We start from the raw sequence: 22,082 nt of genomic DNA on the forward strand, positions 1-22,082 counted from the left end.
TTTTGTGTTAAAAGAGTAAAGCTATAGTATTTGTTAATAATTAACCCTTATTATTTTTCACGTGTATGCTAAACTGAAGAGCAACATTTTTTTGTTTCTTTGTTTGTTGGTTTGTCTTACAGTACCTCCCTGTTCAGTCTTCAGTATAATATACTAATATCTTCATTCTTCAATACTCAAATCAAGTGTTTATTCATCATTGACCAAAACAAAATTAAATGTTTGTTGTTGGAATGTACGTCAGTAAGGCGACAGTTACCTAGTGCTGGTGAAGATGAGCTGCCGTTGACAGTTGACTGTCTGAGAGGCGGAGCTCGATTGTGAACAGTGTGAACTGTGAAAATGTGAAGAGCTGAGATCAAGCAAATGTGATGAAGAGGCGACAGTTCATGGGCAAGAAGAAGACGAGATCGACGATGTAGCTTCGAGATCGATGATGACGGCTGAACAGAGTAGACCGGCGGTGAAGAAGAGTGAAGAGAGGATAGATAATATCGTGAAATAGGAGGAGATTTGCAGTACCCCAGCTGACAACGAACTAAGCAGTTGACGGTGAAGGCTGAAGTGACGAAATTCGACGAAGGGGAGACTCCAGTGGAAGATTTTAGGTTCAGACCAAAAGTCAAGAAAATGGCTTTTTTTTTTTTTTATGGGTTTTTTTCTTTTTATGTCAGTATCATTTCTTTTATATGATTTATTTAACAATATTATTCCTGATTTTGCCGCGTTGCTAAAGACGTTTTTCAAAAATAATATTTAAACCACAGATTGGGCATAGTTTTAATTAACTTCCCCAACCTGTTTTAAAGTTACATTTTAAAAGAAAAAAATTAGCATAATCAATTAATTTGAAAACAGTATTATGATATCTAATTAAATAAAGAATAATGTTATACATACAAATTATCAATGTTTTAAAAACCGACCCGAGACAAAACCCGACAAGCTAGCTGTTCAACCGGTGACATCATCATGCTGATGTAAGCATGATGATGTCATCACATTACTGTTCACAGAATGCAAAATTTTAGAATTTGGATCCAAATCATAAACTCCTGTATAAAAAGTCTTTAGCAAAGCATCATCAAACATCATTATATGAATAATACAACAAATTATAAATTAAAATAACAAAACGAAGGAAGAAATCACATAATAGTTGTTCAACACTTCAACATTCTAACAAAAAATGATCTTCACCCAATGATCTTCAATCCATCTTTCCATCCTCAATTAAAATTCACAGTTCACCCACCATCTGACAGATGATTGTCATCATTATTAACATCGGCAATATCATCTACAAAAAATTCTAGCAAAAAAGGAAAATCATAAATTAAATCTTCTCATTTAAACTAATTGAATATAAACTAGCTGCTACCAAATTGAAATTGCTTAAAAAATTGGAAACAACCTTCTAAGGCATCTGTTGAGTCATGATAAGAAGGGTGATTACCACCATCTATAGGAATAGCTTCTTCTACATATAATGATTGTTCCAATTCATCATAATTAAGCTCACCAACCTCCTCTTCCTCATCAACTATCCACAATTTAGTTTTATCAATACTCTCATAATCAACATAATCATAAGTAATTTTCTTGTAACAACTCCTAAAATAGGAGAATTAAATGTTCAAATCATGACCAATAAAGACATCAATGAAAATAACAAAATGAAGAAGGTTTTATACTTATTTTGCAAACGCAAGTTATAATGAGTGAAAACCAAATCATTCAACCGTAGATGCTCAAACCTGTTCCTCTTTTTAGTATGTATGCGTTAAAAAATATTCCAATTTCGCTCACATCTGGAAGAGGCCAAAGTTTGACTTAGAATTTTGATTGCAAACTTTTGCAAATTTGGAGCACTAAACCCAAATGTCCTTCACCATTTATCTAATTCAGAATAAAAATATAAATTACATAAGAAATGAACACAATTTTATAACTTAAAAATTAGACTTTAAAAAGTTAATAATTATTACATACCCGGCTGTGTAGTTTTGCAAGTTTGAAGAGCAAGCTCACATAAAAGTTTTCTAGATGGTCTCGATATAATCTACTCTCTTCTAGTAATGTTGTCTTGCTCATTTTGAATGCACTTGCTTTACTGTCAATAGTGTCAAGGAAACCATACATGACATCAGGTATTTTGGAAAAAAGTATCTTTGTCATATTTAAAAGCAGGATTCAAATAATATGCTGCTACATGAATATTACGGTGCAACATCCTATCCTAGCGCATCTTAATAATTGTTGTATAAGGCTTGTACAAATTTTTCTTATTCTTAAACAGCTTCTTGATCCCCATCTCCTCGTTCTGTACATGCCATCATGCACATATGCTATTAAAGGCCTCTCATCAGAGACTACAATCTGGAGCATACACATCAATGGACTCACAACTTTGGAAATTATACCAATGTCATCCCAGAATTGGTTATCTAGAACTATGGAAATAAAGGCTTCGCCTTTATCAGTTTTTGCGTATCGAGACTCCACAAAATTTCTATCTGTCACCATAGATTGCAAGTCATGTTTGTGCTGATGTAGGCTGTTCAATGCAATGAAAGTTGTGGCAAAACTAGTTGCACCTAGGCGCATAATTTCTGTCCAACCTTATTCAAGTGATAGACAATAGATGTTAGTACTTAGTAAATTATTAAAAAATGTATATATATAATATGACTTAACAATGTAAATTATAAACATATGAGGTAAAGGTATATAACCTGTTTTTTTCCTCAGCAAAGCTAGCACAAATGAATGATTATACACAAACTTTGTAACCTCAGATGCACGTCTCAAAAGGCTAATTATGTGACTCATCTCAGCTATGTCTTTCAGCATCAAATTAATGCAATGTGCTACACAAGGAGACCAAGTAATACTGCTATATTTTTCAAACAACATTCTTCCAGCAGTTTTATAATTTGCTCCATTGTCAGTGACAAGATGGACAATATTGTTAGGTCCAACCTATAAAACTATTTACTCAAACAAGCTGAACAATGTTGTAGCATCCTTTACAACATCTAAAGCATCCACTGTTTTCACAAAACACACACATTTAGGACAGTATACTAGAAAATTAATCAACAACCTATATGAATTATCTGTCCAACCATCAACCATTAAAGTACATCTAACATCCTCCCAAGTTTTCTTGTAACCATCAACAAATAATTGCACTTCTTTCCTAGCATCTCTCAATAAATTTACACGTAAATTATGAGATTTTATACCCATGACCAATTGCAATTATAGCATCCACCATAGGTTGAAAATAAATTGAATTAATAACATTAATTGGGATGTAAGAATCAGAAAATAACCTTGCAACAGTCATGTATGCTCTCCACTTAGCTTCTTTTTCGGCTAAAACACTATTAATTGAAGGCTGAGACCCAGGCTTAGTCCTCGGAGCAAAATAATCACCTATCCGAATAGATCTTTTTCTCTTAGTGCTTGAAGTTGAAGTTGGAGTTGGACATGGAGAAACCTCTTCACACTCTTGATCTTCATCTAACACATCACCGTCAAATTGTTGTACACTGGCTCTATAAAGATTGACATTCTTACGAAGTTCAACTTTTTATTTATTCTTGGCCCCAATTTCATTTAGTGCTTCTTTAATCTTAATTTAACATCGAAATGAATTTTAGAGCACTTTCCAACTTCTCCCTTTATACCCTTTAGATGCAGTTTCACTCGATAAATTCCTCCACCTCTGATTATCTTGCCACAGTAAAGACATGTTAATATCTTCTTCCCATTTTCATTCACGCCCTCATTAACATGTTCCCATGCTATATCGTTCCTTCCTCGAAAAGATTGTGAAACATCCATGGAAGCAAATTTTTGACAAGACCTAGATGATGACATATTCTTTGTCTTTAATCTTGATCTCTACCCTGGCGACACAAATAACAAATAAGTTAGTATCGATCATAATCGAAAATATCTTCATAAATTAAATTAAAGATTCAATATGTTTGATTAATTCTTGCATGACATATGTGTGTATTGTGTAAACATAAGAAATTCAAATACTTCAAGATGTCCACATAAAGCCACAACATCATTGTGGCAATTGACCGCAATCAACCAACTATGTCTAATGGAATATGTCGCAGTGAAATAGATATATATACATTATTACTACATAATCATGCATTGTAAAAAAATATTTTCAAAATGTTCATGATTCCAATTTGGATATTCAGTTTTGTGTTAAAAGAGTAAAGCTATAGTGTTTGTTAATAATTAACCCTTACTATTTTTCATGTGTGTGCTAAACTGAAGAGCAAACATTTTTTTGTTTGTTGGTTTGTCTTACAGTACCTCCTTGTTCAATCTTCAGTATAATATACTAATATCTTCATTCTTCGATACTCAAATCAAGTGTTCATTCATCATTGACCAAAACAAAATTAAACGTTTGTTGCTAGAATGTACGTCAATAAGGCGACAGTTACCTGGTGCTGGTGAAGATGAGCTGCCGTTGACAATTGACTGTCGGAGAGGTGGAGCTCGATTGTGAACAATGTGAACTGTCAACTGTGAAAGTGTGAAGAGCTGAGATCAAGCAAATGTGATGAAGAGGCGACAGTTCCTGGGCAAGAAGAAGACGAGATCGATGATGTAGCTTCGAGATCGATGATGACGGCTGAACAGAGTAGATCGGCGGTGAAGAAGAGTGAAGAGAAGATAGAGAATATCGCGAAATGGGAGGAGATTCGCGGTACCCCAACTGACAACGAACTAAGCAGTTGACGATGATGGCTGAAGCGACGAAATTTGATGGTGAAGGGGAGACTCCAATGGAAGATTTTAGGTTCAGACCAAAAGTGAAGGAAATGGCGTGAAAATTGGGGGGGGGAAGGGGAAGGGGGGAAATAATTGATATTTGCTTTGGGACTAAGGGTTTAACTGTTTAATTTATAGAATATGGGTTTAATTTTTTAAAGCTGAACTGTTTTTTTTTTTAAATAACGGTTAGACTGGCGGGTGCTACAATGCACCAGTCCAACCGTGGGTGTAACTTAGCAGACTCATAATAATGGTTTTAAGCCTCACTTGGCCCGGCTCACTGGTCGAGTCTCGATTCAATCGGCTGGGCGGGCTGAATTTTAAAACATTGCAAATTATTTCCTATAAATTGATATTACAATCTTATATATTTATTATATTTATTTACCGTATTGATTTTGTAATCTTTTTTAATTATTTAATTTATTTTTAAATTTAAATTATCAAATCATTTTAACTGTACAGGAAGTACTATGTCACTACTATCCTGCCTTAGGAATTGTCGTTTCAAAACGAATTTTTCTAGAACCACCGACTCAATGAGTCAATATTTACCATCATTGCCACGTTGTCACACTTCAATTCAACCTCGCAGCGGACTCTGAGCAAACGTATGCTCTGGAAGTGTGAGAAAGATAAAAATTTTATTACTATTTTGTCCCTCGCATGGCGGCTTTGCGGAGACTAGCGAAGACAGTTCCGGCATGGCGTATCCCGCTCCCTTCCCGCGTTCCGTCACGTGACTTGCCTCGCCGTCTTCCTCACCGTAAGCTCATCACGATCATCGCTTTGCTTTACACTCTTTATTTATTTTTTGATCAAGTAAGATATAAGTAGTAAATTATTAGTCATTATAGGTTGTAGAAGTGAAAAAATGGATGTTTCGATCATTAAATTATGTATTGGAAGGAGCAATTTATTAAATTTTAAAGAATTATAATGTGAAATCAAGCTACTAATAAGAGGTATTTAGAGAAAAAAGTCATTTTGAAACGGCGAAAGCAAGGGAGTTCTAATTGTATTTATTGGAGGTGGATGAATACATTCTACTTCATTAAATCTATGCGATTGGTGCAAAGTAAATTTATAGTTATGCTGTTGAGTGTGCAGGATCTTTTGAGCGACAAATTCATTTCAATGCTTCGGAAATTGGAAGGGCAAGATTATTTCCCGAAGTTTCAGGACCTCATTCCATGTTCCCTGCTATCTTAGCTAGTTTATTTGGTGCTGGAGTGACCAATATCGCATATGCAGACGCTGAGGAGGTTTGTGTAATTTGTCAGACAAGCACCTTAAGCTCTAGGAAATGGAAATTTTGAATACATATTACGTTGAATTCACAGTCTTTTTGGCTTATTTACTTGTGAATTTTGGTTTCTGGTGCAGGCAGGTTCTGCTAAACCTCCATTGCCATCAGAATCTTCTCCATTGCCATCAGAATTTTCTTCAAGTTATGGGGACTTGGAGGAAATTGCGAAGAAAGAACGACAGCGAATTGAAGAGTCAATCAAAAAGAAGGGAGCGCAGTATAGGTTTTGTCCCAAGTTTACTGTTGCTGTTAAGGGCCAAAAGGTCATTGATCTTATTTTTTACTATCTCCAACATTTTTTCTTTAGTTTGCTTCTCATTAGAAGCTCTGTTTATTTGAAGCTTTGCGTAGTATTTATTTTCAGCATATATCTTAATACGGGCCAAGCTACCTTTCTATTTATTTGTATTGATGAGTTTGTAATTGATTCATCCATCTAAAACCACAAATTTTCATGTCTCAAAACATATAACAAAGGCCATTGCATCTATCGCCATATTTTTCTCCAATAATAGTTTGTATTTCATTTTCCATCATTAATCAAGTGGACTTTACTATTGCTAAATTAACTCTAATAGCATTGTATTTTGACTCACAGATCACCATTAGGTTCCAAGTACCTCCTGGATGTGAAGTTCCACAATTGATAGCAAACCTTGTCTCAAATCTTGGACTGAAGGTTGAAGAGCATGGTGGTGGTTCAGATATGTCATTGCGTGCTTGGGACAGGTTAACTGAAACCATTGGTTTTTTTGTTCATTATTTTTGTTTTGGGGATTGTGGACCATGAATATGCTAATTTGTTTTCTGCTCGAAGTAGGGTTAATTTTAGTCTTATGATTAATAAGGTGCACTGAATTTCTTGTTTCCTATTGGTATTTCAGTGCAGTTGCTTGGCAATTAACACTTAGGCATCCAGAAAAGCAGAATAAACGTGGAGGGGATCAATCCTATTCTAGTGATATGAATACACATGAAGATGATCTATGCATCCTCATATTTCGTTCACTTATTACCTCAGATAAAGCAGTTAATACTCATATGCTATTATCCTATGAATTCATTTATATAGATTCTTATATATTATAAACAAGAGCTTTGTAGAATATGAGTTTTTTCATATTGCTTTACATGAACTGTTGCAGGAAATTGAGTTCATAAAAAAAGGGAGCTTGAGTTCTGCAGAGCTTGATGCTTTTGTGTCTGTTTTGCAATTAGCTAGTGGAAGGTTGGGCCAAAATAGAAACTTGGATAGAAAACCTAGAGATGGAATTACACAAGAGACACCTGTAGAAAATACAATATCTGCTCTTCAGGCTATGGGAGTGAGAATTTATGGAATTGACAAACCCCAGTTGAATTCCTCAAATGCTGAGATATCATGGGACTATATTGCTGGGTATGATCAGCAAAAGAGGTATGTTAAAAGTGCTGTTGCGCACTATATGTGTTTTTGTTGCGTTCTCAAGTCAAATGTTGTTAATTCCATTTACTAACTTGATATTATGAAGCACAATTTAGACATATTGGAATCTGGGGCCATAGTGGAAGGGCAGGAAAGCAGACAAGATAGTTGTTAAGTTTTAGTATTTCTTGATAAAGATTTTAATGATAACGCATTATGCATGGGACACTCGTTGCTGCTTATCAATAAGTGTACACGAAGGTGCTATATGTATCTCAAACTTTGAGATTATAATATACTTCTTAACTATTCATTGTGCAGAGAAATAGAAGATACTGTATTGTTGTCTCTTCAGAGTCCTGAAGTATTTGATGATATTGCTCGTGGGACTCGGCGCAAATTTGAGTCAAATAGACCTCGAGCTGTGCTCTTTGAAGGCCCGCCAGGTTTGTCTTCAACCCTGAATAAGTTCCTCTATTACATCGCTGAAAGTGTATTTTTTTAATGATTTTTTTTGCTGATAGACAGCATATCATCTATCATCTTTCGTGTCTGCCATGTTTAGGAGCACATGTTATAGGTCTTGCACTCTAATTAATCAATGAGCTCTTCAGTTTTACCCTGTTGGTTGATGTATTTTTGTGCCTAGGACATAGTTCATTCATTGTTATAATGTTCTGTGCCCCTTCTGCCCAAATTACTATATTAGAATCATAAGAAGAATATAGTAGTTGTATTAAGCTAAACACACAAATGGTTATGATGTCTTGTGCTTGAGCAAGGAGTGCTATATGGATGTGGTCAAACACATGACACATTATTATCGATTGCAGAAAGAAGCAAGCATATTTTTTAAGCTATATTTAGCCTTTTTCGTGTGTATCTTTCCAACTACAAAATTTGAAAGCATATTAATACTTGTAGATGCAAACATCTAGTTATTCGGTTTTGGTTTGGGTTTTAGTTGATAGTGAAAACTTGTTTGTTATGTTTGTCCAATTTTAGGTACCGGGAAGACATCTTGTGCTCGTGTTATTGCAAATCAAGCGGTGAGAAACTTGAAAATTTAGTAACAATTTCAGCTGAAACTTTTCTGTGTTCTTTATCTTTACATTGTAACTTAATTTTTAGTGATTTGTGTTAAAAAACCAATTTCTTTCCAACTTTCATGATTAATTTATGATATGTGTTATTTCAATTAGTTTAAAGGTATATTCCATTATACCTTTTGAGTCTTACTGATTAGAAAGAAACATATAAGAGAAACTTTTAGGTAATTCTTTTTAGATCTTAATTGCATGATGTGTGGGCATAGCTTAAATGTTGTAATTTGTCAGTTGGAGGGGCATTTTATTTGAAGAAGTGAATGGTTGTTATTGGTCCCACTATTAAAAGTTCCTCAGATATGCAAAGGACTTGATACGTAGGGTTCCTTTTGTTTATGCTCATGAATAGGACTAACAATGAATGTTGTTGTAAGGTTTCTCGACTTGCTGGTAAGTTTAAGTAGGGAAAATTTGTATGCACCAAAAGTTTTGCATATGCATAAAATGGCATACTGCATATCATGTGAATTTTCTTTATGCTAAACAAAATGAATCAAATCAACATTACTTTCTGCTTTTTTCCCTTTTTTAGTAGCCTAAAATTGAGCATGTGGCATGCCTTGCAGGGTGCTCCATTGGTGTATCTGCCACTGGAGGTTATTATGTCAAAATATTATGGTGAAAGTGAAAGCTTGTTGGGAAAAGTTTTCACACTTGCCGAAAAGCTGCCAAATGGTGCTATTATTTTTCTGGATGAGGTACTCATGCAGATAATGACTTTCTGCATAAGTAATGCATGTTTGTGTATAATTTATGATTCACTATTCTTATAATCAGTGACGCCTTATCCTTTGTTGAAGTTGAAATTTTTCTGATGACCTACTCTGTTTTTCTGTTCTGAGCACCAATACAGGTTGATTCCTTAGCTATTGCTCGTGATAAAGAAATGCATGAAGCTACACGGAGAATTTTGTCTGTGCTATTGCGACAGGTGAAGCCAGAATTCCACTTCGCTTTATTATTGAAACTGAGCTTTTTAGCATGCATCTTAGACATGGCTGTGTTTCTTGGTGTTGGAAGAAAGGAGTTTATTCCTTTCTGATCATGTGTTTAATCAGCATTTGTGCCAAACACTGGTGCAAAGAATCCATATCTTGTCAATCAACATAGGACCAATGATGCACATAAGCTTGTCTCAGAGTTAACAGTTATCCAGACACTTGAAGCTCTTAATCGAACCTCAAATGATGACCCTGCTTAGTTCTTTAACTCATGAAAAGTGGAAAAATCTATTATAGATATACTTTCTTGCACACTGCTTTTGCGCAATTCCCAAACTACGGTCTGCATAATGTAATGCATTTCATGAATCCTTGCTGCTTTATATGATCTAGATGGTTTTCTGGTTTGATACAACATCTTGTATGAGTAGCATTTTCATATCTTTGGGAAATTTTTGTCGTGAATTACATATGTACATTTAATACTTCTTGCATGTATATAGTTGTCTGTATTCACGTGTTTGAATGCAACTGTAAACAGTAACAAGTTTATATATGTTTTGACTCCGTGATCTTGACTGAAAGTACTTTTTTTTTTTTTCTGCAGATTGATGGATTTGAACAGGATAAAAAAGTGATTGTCATTGCTGCAACAAATAGAAAGCAAGACCTTGATCCTGCTTTAATGAGGTAATATATGTGCACATTCTCCTATACGAGGGCAGTTCTATCTAAAGTGTACTGCTTTGTATGACTCAATTTTATCTTGTTCACAGTCGATTTGATTCATGCATTACCTTCGGCCTACCCGATCATCAGACTCGTCAGGAAATAGCAGCTTCGTATGCAAAGCACTTATCAAAGTCTGATTTAATTGCATTTGCCACTGTTACAGAAGAGTAAGTTGGACATGTTCTGCATATTTAAAATTTTTCACCTCATTGGCTTATTTAAGTTCTCCGTTTCTCATCTTCAATCACCAACCACCGAATGCAGAATGTCTGGAAGGGATATAAGGGATGTGTGTCAACAAGCTGAGCGCTCATGGGCATCAAAGGTAATCGTCGCTATTTTAATTTTCGTGTTCTCATACTCTTCTGGGATTTGCTTATATACTAACGCTTTTGGCCTTGATAGATTATTCGCGGACAAGTGACCAAGGACGGAGACAAAGATCATCTTCCACCTCTGCAAGAATACATCGACAGTGCTTTAAATAGACAGAAGTCTCTACTCAATACCGCACCCGAAACCCACCAAAATTCTTACTCTTCCACAAAGAAACAGCCCTTGGATTTATGTTGATAAATTGATGCATCTTCCACCTTCTGCATTTCAATTTAAAAATTTTAGATTATACATAGTAGTAGTACAGATAGGGTTGGAATCTTGCAGCCAAAATTTTTTACTTTAAATATTTAGTCTGTTAATAATGAATTTATATCATATGAAATTAATTTATTTAATTGAAATTGATTTGTTGGGTTCAAATGCAGAATGTCTGCGGACGAAAGCCAAGCCTCCAAAATTGTAACCAGCTGTTGTCAGATAAGTATCTATTAAGAGTATTATTATCCGATAAACACTTTTGGCTAATTTTCTCCCAAAAATCAGCTCATCACAATTGGTCTTTGCCTATCTAACGATGGGTCTTACTTGATTAAAGTACGAGCTGTTATGTTATCAAAAAATTTATGAGAAATATTTGTCAATCTATTTTTATTTATCTCTTAATAACGATTGCAATCATGCTAACCATTATTATATGGCCATACATAATTGCGTGTAAGTACAATATGATTCGAATTATATACACAAATTTGAACACAAAAGACAAATGACATTTTGATGAATTTGTAGGGGGTTTTATTCATTTTCGAGATTCATTGAATTTTGTACAAATCTAATATTTCAAAATAAGTCGTAATCCAATATTTCAAAATAAGTCACAAAATCGATGTCCATGGAGTTAACCTTCTTTGACTCTAGTTTTCCCCTTTGGCCTTGGGAGTAATGGAAAATGAAATTTCCAACTTTAAAGGATGAAGTTGCATTGGAGCAGACTAAGCAGCAAGGCTCCTTCCCTGCATTGATTAAATAAAAATGTGTGTATATATAAGTAAATATAATCAACTCAGTGAGTCAATCGAAACGAGACTTTTAAGATAAAGAATTTGCCTTTGAGATACTGGTGGTGACTCGTCTTCTTCGACTCGCTTTCTCTTGCTGCTGGGACTCATCCCAGCAACGGAAGACGCGATCTGCAACTGAGTCTGTGCCAGCATCTGAGTCAACTCAGCTTCCGTCTCCACCCGGCGCTTCTCCGCTTCACATCTTAAAGCTTCTCTAGATTTCATCATCTCCAGCTCGTCCAGCTCCTTCCTCAGCAACGATTCGGAGAAGATTCGGAAACTCGTCGATAAATCGGCGGCGAAGCGCATTGATTCAGAAACCGAATCGTTGCTTCCGGAGTTAGAATGCTCTCCGTCATGTGCAGCATCCTCGGCGTACTTCACTCGCTTCTCGACGTTGCTTGTCATCCGGTTCCTTACGGTTCGATCCCCCGGCTCGTCCATCCGCTTCGTGAAAATTATCTGATCATATTTGCAGTAGAAGCATTCGTTCCTTCTAGTGCGCGCGGCTGATATAGTATATTGCCACGTCATCATTTTGTTTATACTTTATATGCTGGATTTTTGTCTGGCCACTTGCGTTACATCACTATCATTTTAATTTAATTTTGTTTTCTTTTTATTTAGATAATAATAAATAAATAAAAAGCTTCTGGATTTCAAATCCATCCAGAATTAAAACTGACCATAAAATTTTCACATTTTTTTTTTTAATTATATCTTAATAAAAAATAATGGTTGCCTTATTATTATTATTATTACGAATATAATACCATTGGGGCTGATAAAACGACAGCACAGAGGACATCCCGGTTACCACTTAAAAGGAATCAGGCATGAGTTTTTATTCAGGACCGCTCAAGAGTCAGACTGAGCCCAAGCATGTATTGAGTTTGAGTGGGTGGTGGCTTAATTAATATAATTAAATAATTAATAACCTCAAAAGCTTCACTTGGGTTATTGGAATGGTAAATCTCCTCGAACAAATTGTAAATAGCACCTTTCTTCTCAATTTGAAGCGTGCAACATTCAGATAAAACGAGAGACCCAACCAGCAAAAAGAAGAGAAAAGAAACAGTAAATATGAATTAATGCAATGTACTGGCCATCCATTCATATAATTATGTTTCCATTGAGATCTACAAATTCAACATCAATAACTTTGGTATATTACAAAAAAAACCGAACAAACTTTCATACAATATTTATGCCTAACTTTTACGTCTATTTATCTGTTGGTTTACACAAGAGAATCAACAAGAAGAAGAAGGAAAAAAAAAAGAAAAAGAAAAAATCAAACCTTGGGTACTATTACTAGAGTAGTTAATGATTAATTAATAATAGTAAACTTTAATAAACCTTCTTGGTGAAGAGGCTGCGGAAATTGAACAGACTGCCGTTATTTGTAACATGGCCATGGCCACCGTCGGAGCCGCCGCTAGCAGTTCCAGCGCCGCCTGAGGAGGTGGGGGTGGCGGCGGCGGCGGTGTTAGTTGACTTGTTATTAGCTACGCCCGCAACGCGGAGTGCACTGTTTTCGTCGCTTCTACAACTCAAATGGTGCCGGTACCCAATACACAGTGGCACATTCACATTCAAATTCAAAACCCTAACTTTACCATTATTATTATTATTATTGCTGTTACTGCTACTGCCGCTGCCACTGCTGACATTTCCGATTGGCTTATTGCTTTTAACTTCTTTTTTACTGACCACTTTTTCACTGTTTTTAGAAAGAGTTTCAGCGCTCTTCCCACCTGAGCCTCCACCACGCTTGACTTGCCAAATGGGGCTACTCCGACCCAGATGGACCCCGGGCCGACCCGGGCTGCTTGGCCACTTCCTTGACTTTGACTCACCCGCTGAATTACTCCTTGAACACGGTGCACTACTTACCTTCCGGTTCCCTGGAGCTCCGGGAAACAATCTGGGTCGGGTTCTACCATTCCCGGCGGATCTACTCCTTGAAAAAGGCCATATATTGATATTCAACTCCGCTGAAGTCACCCCACTTTGACTCTTCTTCTCTCTCTTCTTCTCTTTCTCTTTATCTTTATTATCTTCCGTGTTCTTCGCCACTGCTTTCTTGTCACCTTTCTTGAAAATGTCCGTCCAACGCTTCGAACTCGACAACCCATTAGCAGACTCAGTCGTTACATGAATCAACTCCGGGCCAGGGCCAGGGCCAGGTCCAGTCTCCGGGTCACCTGGCTCTTTGTTGGGAGGTTCAGGATCCGGAAGGGGGTTCGAGTCAGGTGGGTCGGAAGGTTTGAGTGAGAGGAGATGAAGAGGAAGAAGAACACCATCAACAAACAGTTCATCAGCTGAGAGCAGATTAGGCTGAGGAAAAGACGGGTTTCGGACCATCCAGAACTCGAACTCGGGGGAGTTTGAATCGCTGCTCCGCCTGCTTCTTGTAGTGGTGCATGGAGAGAGAGTTTCGGGTTCATGGATTCTCGGAGTATCCATTATTCAGAGAGGGAGGGATGAGTTTTTGAGTTCTTGTAAGAAGAGAAAGAGAAGAGTTAAAGATGAGCGTTTCAGAGCTTTGTGACCCTACAAGTAATAAAGAAAATAAGAAAGAGTAACTCAAGGGAGAGATTATATAAAGCACAGCATGGGAACTTGTACTTAGTGTATTAATCTTAATCAACATTTCAACTTAATATTCTTGTTTAAAGAGGGAAAAAGATGTAACCGTCCCAAACTGCCCTCTTTAATGTCGAGTTCGAGTTCAAATTCGATTTTTCAAACTCCCCTCAGTACTATAGTAATTGAGTTGAGCTTGATTAACTCGGTTCAGTTAGGCTCGATTACACCCATAGTTAATTGATTGTATTGTAATTGGATGAACAAAAAAATTATTCTACGGTGAGAGTTGGGCTAGAAAAAATGAGGAGAGAAATGGAAATTGATATTGGAATATTGTGTTATTCTTAGCCATCCGATCCTTGAACTTTGGAACTTGTTGGGTAAGATTCTTGATGATTACACATAAAGAAAGGAAAATTCTGATAATTTGATTTACATACAAAAGTGGGAGTGGGTTGACTCTATGCAATATGCCAGCCCTAAAGTTTGTATAGAGTGATGTCGTTTCGTGGTTTGCATGTGGGGTTGCATGGTTCCTCTTAATCAAGATTTACTTACACACTTTCATGTGGGCGTTGACATCCTCAATTTCTAATCAAATATTTCTTGACTGAATTTAAAAAAAGTTTGACAAACTTTTTAATTTTAGAAATAGATTATAATTAGTTAAAGATTATTTATTTAAAAAGTAGATTCCCTAAACAAGATTTTCAAACCCATCCATTGGTAGCCTATCTGATTAGGGCGGCGCACATAGTTTCAGGTTTGATTTCTCACTTGAACATTTGTGATTTAAGTGGGGTATTGTAGCGGTGTGTTGCTGCATTAGTTTCCATCGATGATTAGTTGAGATACNGTCTAAATTATGAAGCAGATTTTTTCCAAGACCTTAGAAAACTATGTGAACCGTTATATCAAAAACTTAGGAAAAATCCTCCTACATGGTTTGAGTCTCATGCCTAGATAGTTAGAGAAATTAAATTCCTTCCTTGCCTTAGTATAATAAATTCCTCAGCCTACCCTATTATAGAGACCGATGCCTCTGACATAGGTTATGGTGGAATATTAAAACAAAAATTAGATAATAAAGAGAGTCTAGTTAGATTCCATTCTGGAGTATGGCTTGGTGCCCAATAGAATTATTCAACCATAAAAAAAGAAGTTTTATCCATTTTTTTATGCATTACAAAATTTCAAGATGATTTAATTAATAAAAGATTTTTTATCTGAACAGATTCTTTTGCATCAAAATTTACTTTTGAAAAAGACGTCCAAAATTTAGTTTCAAAACAAATTTTCACCAGATGGCAAGCAATACTTTCTTGTTCTGATTTAGAAATCGAACATATTGAAGAACATAATAATTCATGACCTGATTTTCTTTCTCGTGAATTCTTACAGGGAAAGAAAAAAGTTGAGTGAAGAAATAAAGAGAAAGAGAGAAAAGAAATTTGAGTGATTGAGTGAAAGATAGGCACTCCTATTAAACATAATAATTCTCATGAAGCAAAAGTATTAACCAATTTTCAAAAATCAAAAAATCTTTTTACTATTTTTGAAAATCGTCATCTTTCTCAAAAGAGAAATAATCACAGAAAATTTCTAAAAAATATTATTTCAAATGAAATTTGGCGAAGAATTTGTAAATGTGAAGACTAAAATGGTGCCTCATTACTTTAAGTGAGACGCTATCGTTTTAAGGTTGAGTGACTCAATCCTGGCCATCCATCTTACTTTGATCCAGCGACTGCTATCTCTCCATGACCTGGTCAACGGTATATAAGTAAACAGAATTCTCTCTCTGTAGATCGATCGAGTTTTTTTTTTTTTTTTTTTTAATGTTAAAAGTTTTTGTTGACGTTTTGTAATATTACGTTGTTTGATAGAAACCCAAAATTTGGATTTTTTGAAAAATCTTTTATATATTTTATTGAAGTTTTTTAAAATATAAAAAATACTCAATATTATTTAAAGTTTTTGTTTTATCCTTCTTTTATATTAAAATATATATTTTTTAATAATTTTAGAATTTTAGAAGGGTCAAGTGACCCCACTGGGTATACTTTGGCTATACCCACCATCACAGCCTCTAACTTAAATCGCGAATGCTCAGATAGGAAATCGAACCTGAGATCATACACATATTCACACTATCACTGATTCGTCATAATCATTTGAGCTATTTACGGATGGGTTTTAAGATTCGTTCACCTGTTAAAATGATGCGTGAATAGGGTTGGGAATGTCGTGAGACTAATTGGTCCATATCTGATGTGAGCATTAAAGCATAATTAACAAGAAAAGGCAAAAAGGGTATTAAATAAAATAAGAAAATTGATGTAAAATGAAGGAGATTTGGGTTAAGCAGAAGACAAATGAAGTGGGGGCAAGAGAAGGGTCGATTGATAGGTAAGTGGTTGGTTGTAATATAGCATAAGGGAATTGAAGTAGAAATAAAAAAAGTAGTGGGGATTAAATGGGAATTTTATAAACTGGTTTAAGAGGATTTTTCCCTTTTGTTAATGGAGTTTGTTTGTAGGCAAAATGATGAGGCATGTGAAGGCAAAACCCACACCATTATTTTCATTAAAGTTATGGCCCCCCCTCCTTCTTGACCCCACCTTCTTCATACCAGTTACCAACTGCTTCCTCTTCCTCTAGTGATCTACTACAACTGAGGACCACCATAACAGCAATTTATCGAATCATTTCCCCCATCCCATGTGATTGTCATCATGATCTATTTTGTAAATTTTGTTGTATTTGAGAGGGATCAGAATTTGGATCTTCTTTCTCCCCATTTTGTTCGCTTAATTTTGAATTGCATGAAATGGGGGCTCCACTGTATACTTTCATGGATATTAAAACTACAAAAAACTTAAGATTATGAATATGTATTAATATAACTAATTAAAGCTTATGAATTTACTATTTATATTGTCAAAAGTTGTATTTATCTCACATCGCCAATTTGATAGATTATTATGATATATATATATATATAGTTGAATTCTCTCTTCTCTCGAACAGGCATTTAAAAGTGAGTTCTACCTAAACCCATTTATTATGTTACTATAACCACATTTGTTCACCGACCAGGAAAATGGTTTTAGGACATTCACATTAAAACGTTGAGGGTGGGTAATGTTAATAATGGGAGATAGTGATTGACCAACTTCTAAAAGTTGGGTTTACAAAAATTGACATGGGTTAGATCAATGAAATGGTCATGACGTTTAAATTAGTTTTTGAGAATGAGTTATACCGAAACCGTCTAAAAGGTTTTAAGACATTCTCATAAAAATATTGAGGGTGGGTAATGTTAATAATGGGAGAAAGTGATTGACCAACTTCTTTAAAAGTTGGGTTAACAAAAAGAATTGACATGGGTTAAGATCAATAAATGGTCACGGCGTATATCTATATATAAACTTATACAGGTAGGGCTATATTATTGCAGTGGTGTAATAAATGTGTGGCGAAATATATGGTTGAGGACCTCTGGAAAAGGTATTAGGGTTTGGAAAATGGAAGCAACTCTTAGCTAAAGAATAAAAGAATTAAAAAAGATAGATTTGTTAATGTCAAATTAGGTTTGAAAAGCAGTCTGCACTGCCTGCCTCTGCTTATGCTTCGTACAAAGTAGCTTTTATGACAAAACTGTGACTCAAAACATGGTAAATTAGTCATCGCCCCACCCATATGCAATAAAATCTTGATATAATATATATTATGGTATCCGGACTAGTTTATGAATACCTTGGGGTGCGTTTGATTTAGTATTTTAGATAGGATTTTAGGGATAGTATTGGATTATTAGATATGAGAGTATTACGAGGTAAATTTTAAAAATTTGTAAAAAAGTCTTTAGGTTTATTAATTTAACTAAAGACCCTAACATATAAAATGACAAAAACACCTCCACCACCTGCAGTGTCAGATTCCGGCCACCACCACCGGAATCTGGCTAGAAAATTTCGTTACGGCACAGACTTGTCGGATCTGTGCCGTAACACGTCGTTATGGCCTTTTCCGACCAGATCCATGATGGATCTGGCTGTCTACGGTCTGTTATGGCCGTCGACGGCCGGAAAAGGCCAAACGAGGGCCATCTTTGGCCGTCAGCGACGGCCAAAGATGTGGCCGTCGTTTTCGGTCAACGACGGCCATTTCTTTGGCCGTCGCTGACGGCTAGATCTGGCCTTTTCCGGCCAGATCCGTGGTGGATCTGGCTGGAAAAGGCCACAGCGGTGAACTTCCGGCCATTTCTGGTCGGAAGTTAGGCCGTTGTATGGATTCCGGCTATCACCGATGGTGGTTGCTGGAATCTGACAAGTTGGGTTGATGGGGGTGTTTTTGTTAATTTTTAAACTTTTTTTTAGGGGGTATTTAGTGAAATTAATAACCTTATGGGGTTAAAATGTAATTAAAAAAAATAGGGTAATATTTTTAGAATATTGTACCAAACACTATTTGGAGAATAGGATCCAGAATAGGGATAAAAATATTAAACTAAACATGCACTTGATTATTTTTCAGATAAATTATCCTATAATAACCTATCATCATGGTCTCTCAGATAAATCATGGACAAAAATACTACTTTTATCAGTTTATGTCCAACCTATAGCCCCTTTGGTTCGCCCTAAACCCATATTTTGTATCAAGTTTAGATCAAATTTCACCTCTCTAATGATGGGTGTTATTTCTCCTTTTGGTCACATAAGAGAAGTTGGTTGAAATTAGCGATCTTAATTATGATGTAAAAAATCCCATATAACCTTTCTACCGAACTGACTTTTAACCTTTAAGGTAATGACTAATTATGGATTTAATTACTTTTTTTAGATTCCCAGTTAACATTAATTTACTTCATGATCATATCATATGCAAAATCTCTTATTATAATGATCACCAACAAATCAGCAAATTTCTCTAAAATAATATCTACTTTTATATAGTTCTAAATCTTAATTAATACAATGGATGAGATTAACTGAGATCAGTAAAGCTTAACCACTGCGAAGTTAACCTAAATTTAACTATTTTTGGATGATTGAGTGAGTCGATAGGAACTCTTAGGTGTATTATTCAAGAAGTATTGAGTTTAAGTCTCTTCTTGATTGTTAATAGGAGTAGTTACTGAATCTCTTATCCGATCAGTGATTTTAGAGCTGTAAAGAATTTATTGAGGTACGTATAAACTAGTTTGGACACCCAATTTAAAAAAAAAGAGGTTAACCGAGCTGAATAAATCAAAGAGGTAGATCTAAATAGGGAATAAGAGCAGGGCCAGGGACCACAACTCGAAGCTTGATTTGTGGTGTGGAAACAAAAGTGTCTTTTTCTACACTTTGATAGTTGAAAGAAGAAGGTGAGTTTGAAGTTTATTTAGGCAGAGGCAGATGCAGCTGCAACTGCAAGCAGCCTGTCAGAAACAACACGTTATAAATCTAGTTTTAAAATGACAAAGAAAAATTTAACGCAAGTATATACGATTTGGCATTACTATGACCTGCAAAAGCCTCCGATTTCTCTGCAAAAGTCTTTCACGTATGACATATTGACATGCATTTCATTTGAAAGATAAAAAAATGCCACCAGTTAATGGATAATATTTTATTAGATAAACATTCATAGATGATGTTGAAGTATTACCCATTTCAATTCCATACTATATATTTACATTATCGTCTATCGATGACAGACTTGTTACTTTCAGCATATATATATATATATATACGTAGCAGTGGAAGCTACGATTGATCAGCAAAGTAGAGTTTATAATTTGGAAAGATTCAATTCCATGGAATCCCAGAAGAGAAACTGCGTATTAGCTTTTAGTTTTCTGAACTTCTTGGCTTAAATATAATTTTATCGATAAGTCAATTTCAGTAAACACCAAAATGTCAAAATCTACAGCTATATATACTGTAATTATAATACAATACAAGAAAATGGTGGTGGTCCTTCCAAAACTCTATCCAGTTAACCTCGGGAAGTGTCAAATATATATACATATAGAACGAGTGAACGATAATGGTTCGGACATGGTTCATATGGGTTTGAACCAAATGGGTGGCTCAGAGCACAATGTCTAGGGTTTCACCATTCTTTTCTCTCGATTATAGCTCATTTATTGATTTTGATGATGCTTATGAGCTGAGCTGAGCTGTTTCATTGTTGTAAATTCTATTCCTTCCAAGTTGGTTTTATCATCAATGTCTCTTTGCAATTAAACTTTGTTATTAATTTTATTTTTATGGGGGGTTGGGTTGTTACGATGTGATGCTTACCTACTATTCCTTTTATAAATGGGTTTTCGAAATGGCAACCAAATTTCAATTATTCTGTCTAGGGTTTCACTTGCAAAAAAAAAAAAAGCATATTCAAGCCGTATGAATCCATGTCTCTCAATTATTGTTTAATTGAAAGAGTTGGTGTATAATGTTGCTTGATGTAAAGGTCTTCTATCTCAAGGTTCATTCCTTGTTTATTGCTTTATTGAATACCCTACCTTGCTTCCTACATTCTACTTGGGGTCATTTTCTCTCTTGTTTCTTTCATATTTCATATCAATTGTTTCAATGATTTTCAAAAACTATTAAATACCTTCTAAAATTGTTAAAAATATCCAAAACATTTGATGATATAATAGTATTTAATAATTTTCCAATATTACTGAAGCGGTCAAGACTTTACATGATTTTTTAGGATGAATATAAACAATTTTTTTTTTTTTTTAAATAACCAGGGTGTCCAGACCAGTTTGCGTACATATCTACTAATCGTCGAAGTCTATTGAATATTCTATAAGTCCAATGAACTATGTAAGTCATAAATGTGGTAGATGACGACTTTGTAAGATTGGAACACAAGACTCCTGAATAACCCACCCAAATAACTAAAGTCTTGTCGTCCCACAATGTTAGTGGTTTATTGACAACTTTTTATGTAAAAACTATATGAAAAGGACAAGATTTTGCTGAAGTTTTTATATAAAAAGTTTTGCATTCATATTAATCTTGAGATTATACATTGTTTATTCATTGGGAGAGATGATCTTGTGTACCAACCAACACCAACCACTATAAAGAGAGATTAAGGGAACATTAATTACTTGTTTAAGTGGACTAAAAGCTGGCGGTGAGCTAGACCTAAGCTTTCTCCTAATTTGTTGTTATAAGGTCCCAAGATTGGTGACAGCAAATAATTTGATTTCTTAGTCTCAACATTAATATTAAATTTCCAATGTTGGATACTTGGATGTACTTTATGTACCATTTGCTTGCTGTCTTCCTACCAAGGATTTGTGTAATATGTTAAGCACACCACTTGCATTATGAAAAAGATTGCATAAAATATGAAACCACAAAACTAGTTGTGTTTGCTTACTAGTAACCAAGATCTTGAAAATGGGTGTTGTTGGATTTATCGAGTTTCTAAAAGATTGTAAGATTCAACATTAAAAGGTTCCAATTTTATTGAAACTCAAACTCGGATCTTGTTGTGGGCTTCCAAGAGTTTAAATTTAAATTAAATTAATGTAAAGATATGGCAATTGGGAAGGGATCCCCATCTCCTAATATGAATGATATCTCCATTTCGAAATTGAATATAAATCGAAACTCTTTTTTCAAGGTGTCCGACTAGCTTACGTACATCTCAATTAACATGAGGGAGATTAGCGCAACAAACCACTATCACAGTCCCTCACTTAAATGCAGATTCTCAGATGGGTAATTAAGTTAAGGTCGTACGTTTATTCATACTATCTCTAAT

At 35.2% G+C, this 22,082-nt stretch overlaps 3 protein-coding genes across 4 annotated transcripts; 1 reads left to right on the forward strand and 2 right to left on the reverse strand.

The window, feature by feature from the left end:
• Nucleotides 1-5,353: 5,353 nt before the first annotated feature.
• On the forward strand, nt 5,354-11,225 carry LOC116120387 (26S proteasome regulatory subunit 10B homolog A). The gene is made up of 14 exons (XM_031406343.1): nt 5,354-5,581; nt 5,926-6,080; nt 6,202-6,387; nt 6,723-6,853; nt 7,009-7,153; nt 7,270-7,541; nt 7,851-7,975; nt 8,535-8,578; nt 9,202-9,333; nt 9,489-9,566; nt 10,184-10,266; nt 10,353-10,475; nt 10,573-10,633; nt 10,714-11,225. The coding sequence occupies exons 1-14, from the start codon at nt 5,482-5,484 to the stop codon at nt 10,879-10,881; spliced, it is 1,803 nt and encodes a 600-aa protein (XP_031262203.1). The 5' UTR covers nt 5,354-5,481; the 3' UTR covers nt 10,882-11,225.
• LOC116120407 lies at nt 10,209-12,250 on the reverse strand. 2 transcript variants are annotated; one of them, XM_031406372.1, is made up of 3 exons: nt 11,755-12,250; nt 11,607-11,660; nt 10,209-10,904 (listed from the first exon to the last, which is right to left on the reverse strand). In XM_031406372.1, the coding sequence occupies exons 1-2, from the start codon at nt 12,243-12,245 to the stop codon at nt 11,612-11,614; spliced, it is 540 nt and encodes a 179-aa protein (XP_031262232.1). In that variant the 5' UTR covers nt 12,246-12,250; the 3' UTR covers nt 10,209-10,904; nt 11,607-11,611. The 2 variants fall into 2 exon arrangements, 1 of the variants encoding a protein (XP_031262232.1); XR_004126533.1 differs by having other exon boundaries at nt 10,877-10,904; nt 11,551-11,660.
• A 557-nt stretch (nt 12,251-12,807) lies between these two features.
• On the reverse strand, nt 12,808-14,290 carry LOC116120397. Its single transcript, XM_031406355.1, has one exon. It carries the CDS (start codon nt 14,175-14,177, stop codon nt 13,059-13,061), a length of 1,119 nt encoding a protein of 372 aa, XP_031262215.1. The 5' UTR covers nt 14,178-14,290; the 3' UTR covers nt 12,808-13,058.
• Nucleotides 14,291-22,082: the final 7,792 nt, after the last annotated feature.

Source organism: Pistacia vera, unplaced genomic scaffold, assembly GCF_008641045.1.
Source record: "Pistacia vera cultivar Batoury unplaced genomic scaffold, PisVer_v2 Contig126, whole genome shotgun sequence".
NCBI classification, from domain to species: Eukaryota; Viridiplantae; Streptophyta; class Magnoliopsida; order Sapindales; family Anacardiaceae; genus Pistacia; species Pistacia vera.

What these genes read in the sequence shown, in the direction of transcription:
- LOC116120387 (XM_031406343.1), top strand. Translation starts at nt 5,482, where the DNA reads ATGGCGGCTTTGCGGAGACTAGCGAAGACAGTTCCGGCATGGCGTATC. An exon ending in CATATGCAGACGCTGAGGAG is followed by an intron (nt 6,081 to 6,201) that starts GTTTGTGTAATT and finishes TTTCTGGTGCAG; the next exon opens with GCAGGTTCTGCTAAACCTCC. An exon ending in TCATTGCGTGCTTGGGACAG is followed by an intron (nt 6,854 to 7,008) that starts GTTAACTGAAAC and finishes TTGGTATTTCAG; the next exon opens with TGCAGTTGCTTGGCAATTAA.
- LOC116120407 (XM_031406372.1), bottom strand. Translation starts at nt 12,245, where the DNA reads ATGATGACGTGGCAATATACTATATCAGCCGCGCGCACTAGAAGGAAC. An exon ending in TCACCACCAGTATCTCAAAG is followed by an intron (nt 11,661 to 11,754) that starts GCAAATTCTTTA and finishes TAATCAATGCAG; the next exon opens with GGAAGGAGCCTTGCTGCTTA.
- LOC116120397 (XM_031406355.1), bottom strand. Translation starts at nt 14,177, where the DNA reads ATGGATACTCCGAGAATCCATGAACCCGAAACTCTCTCTCCATGCACC.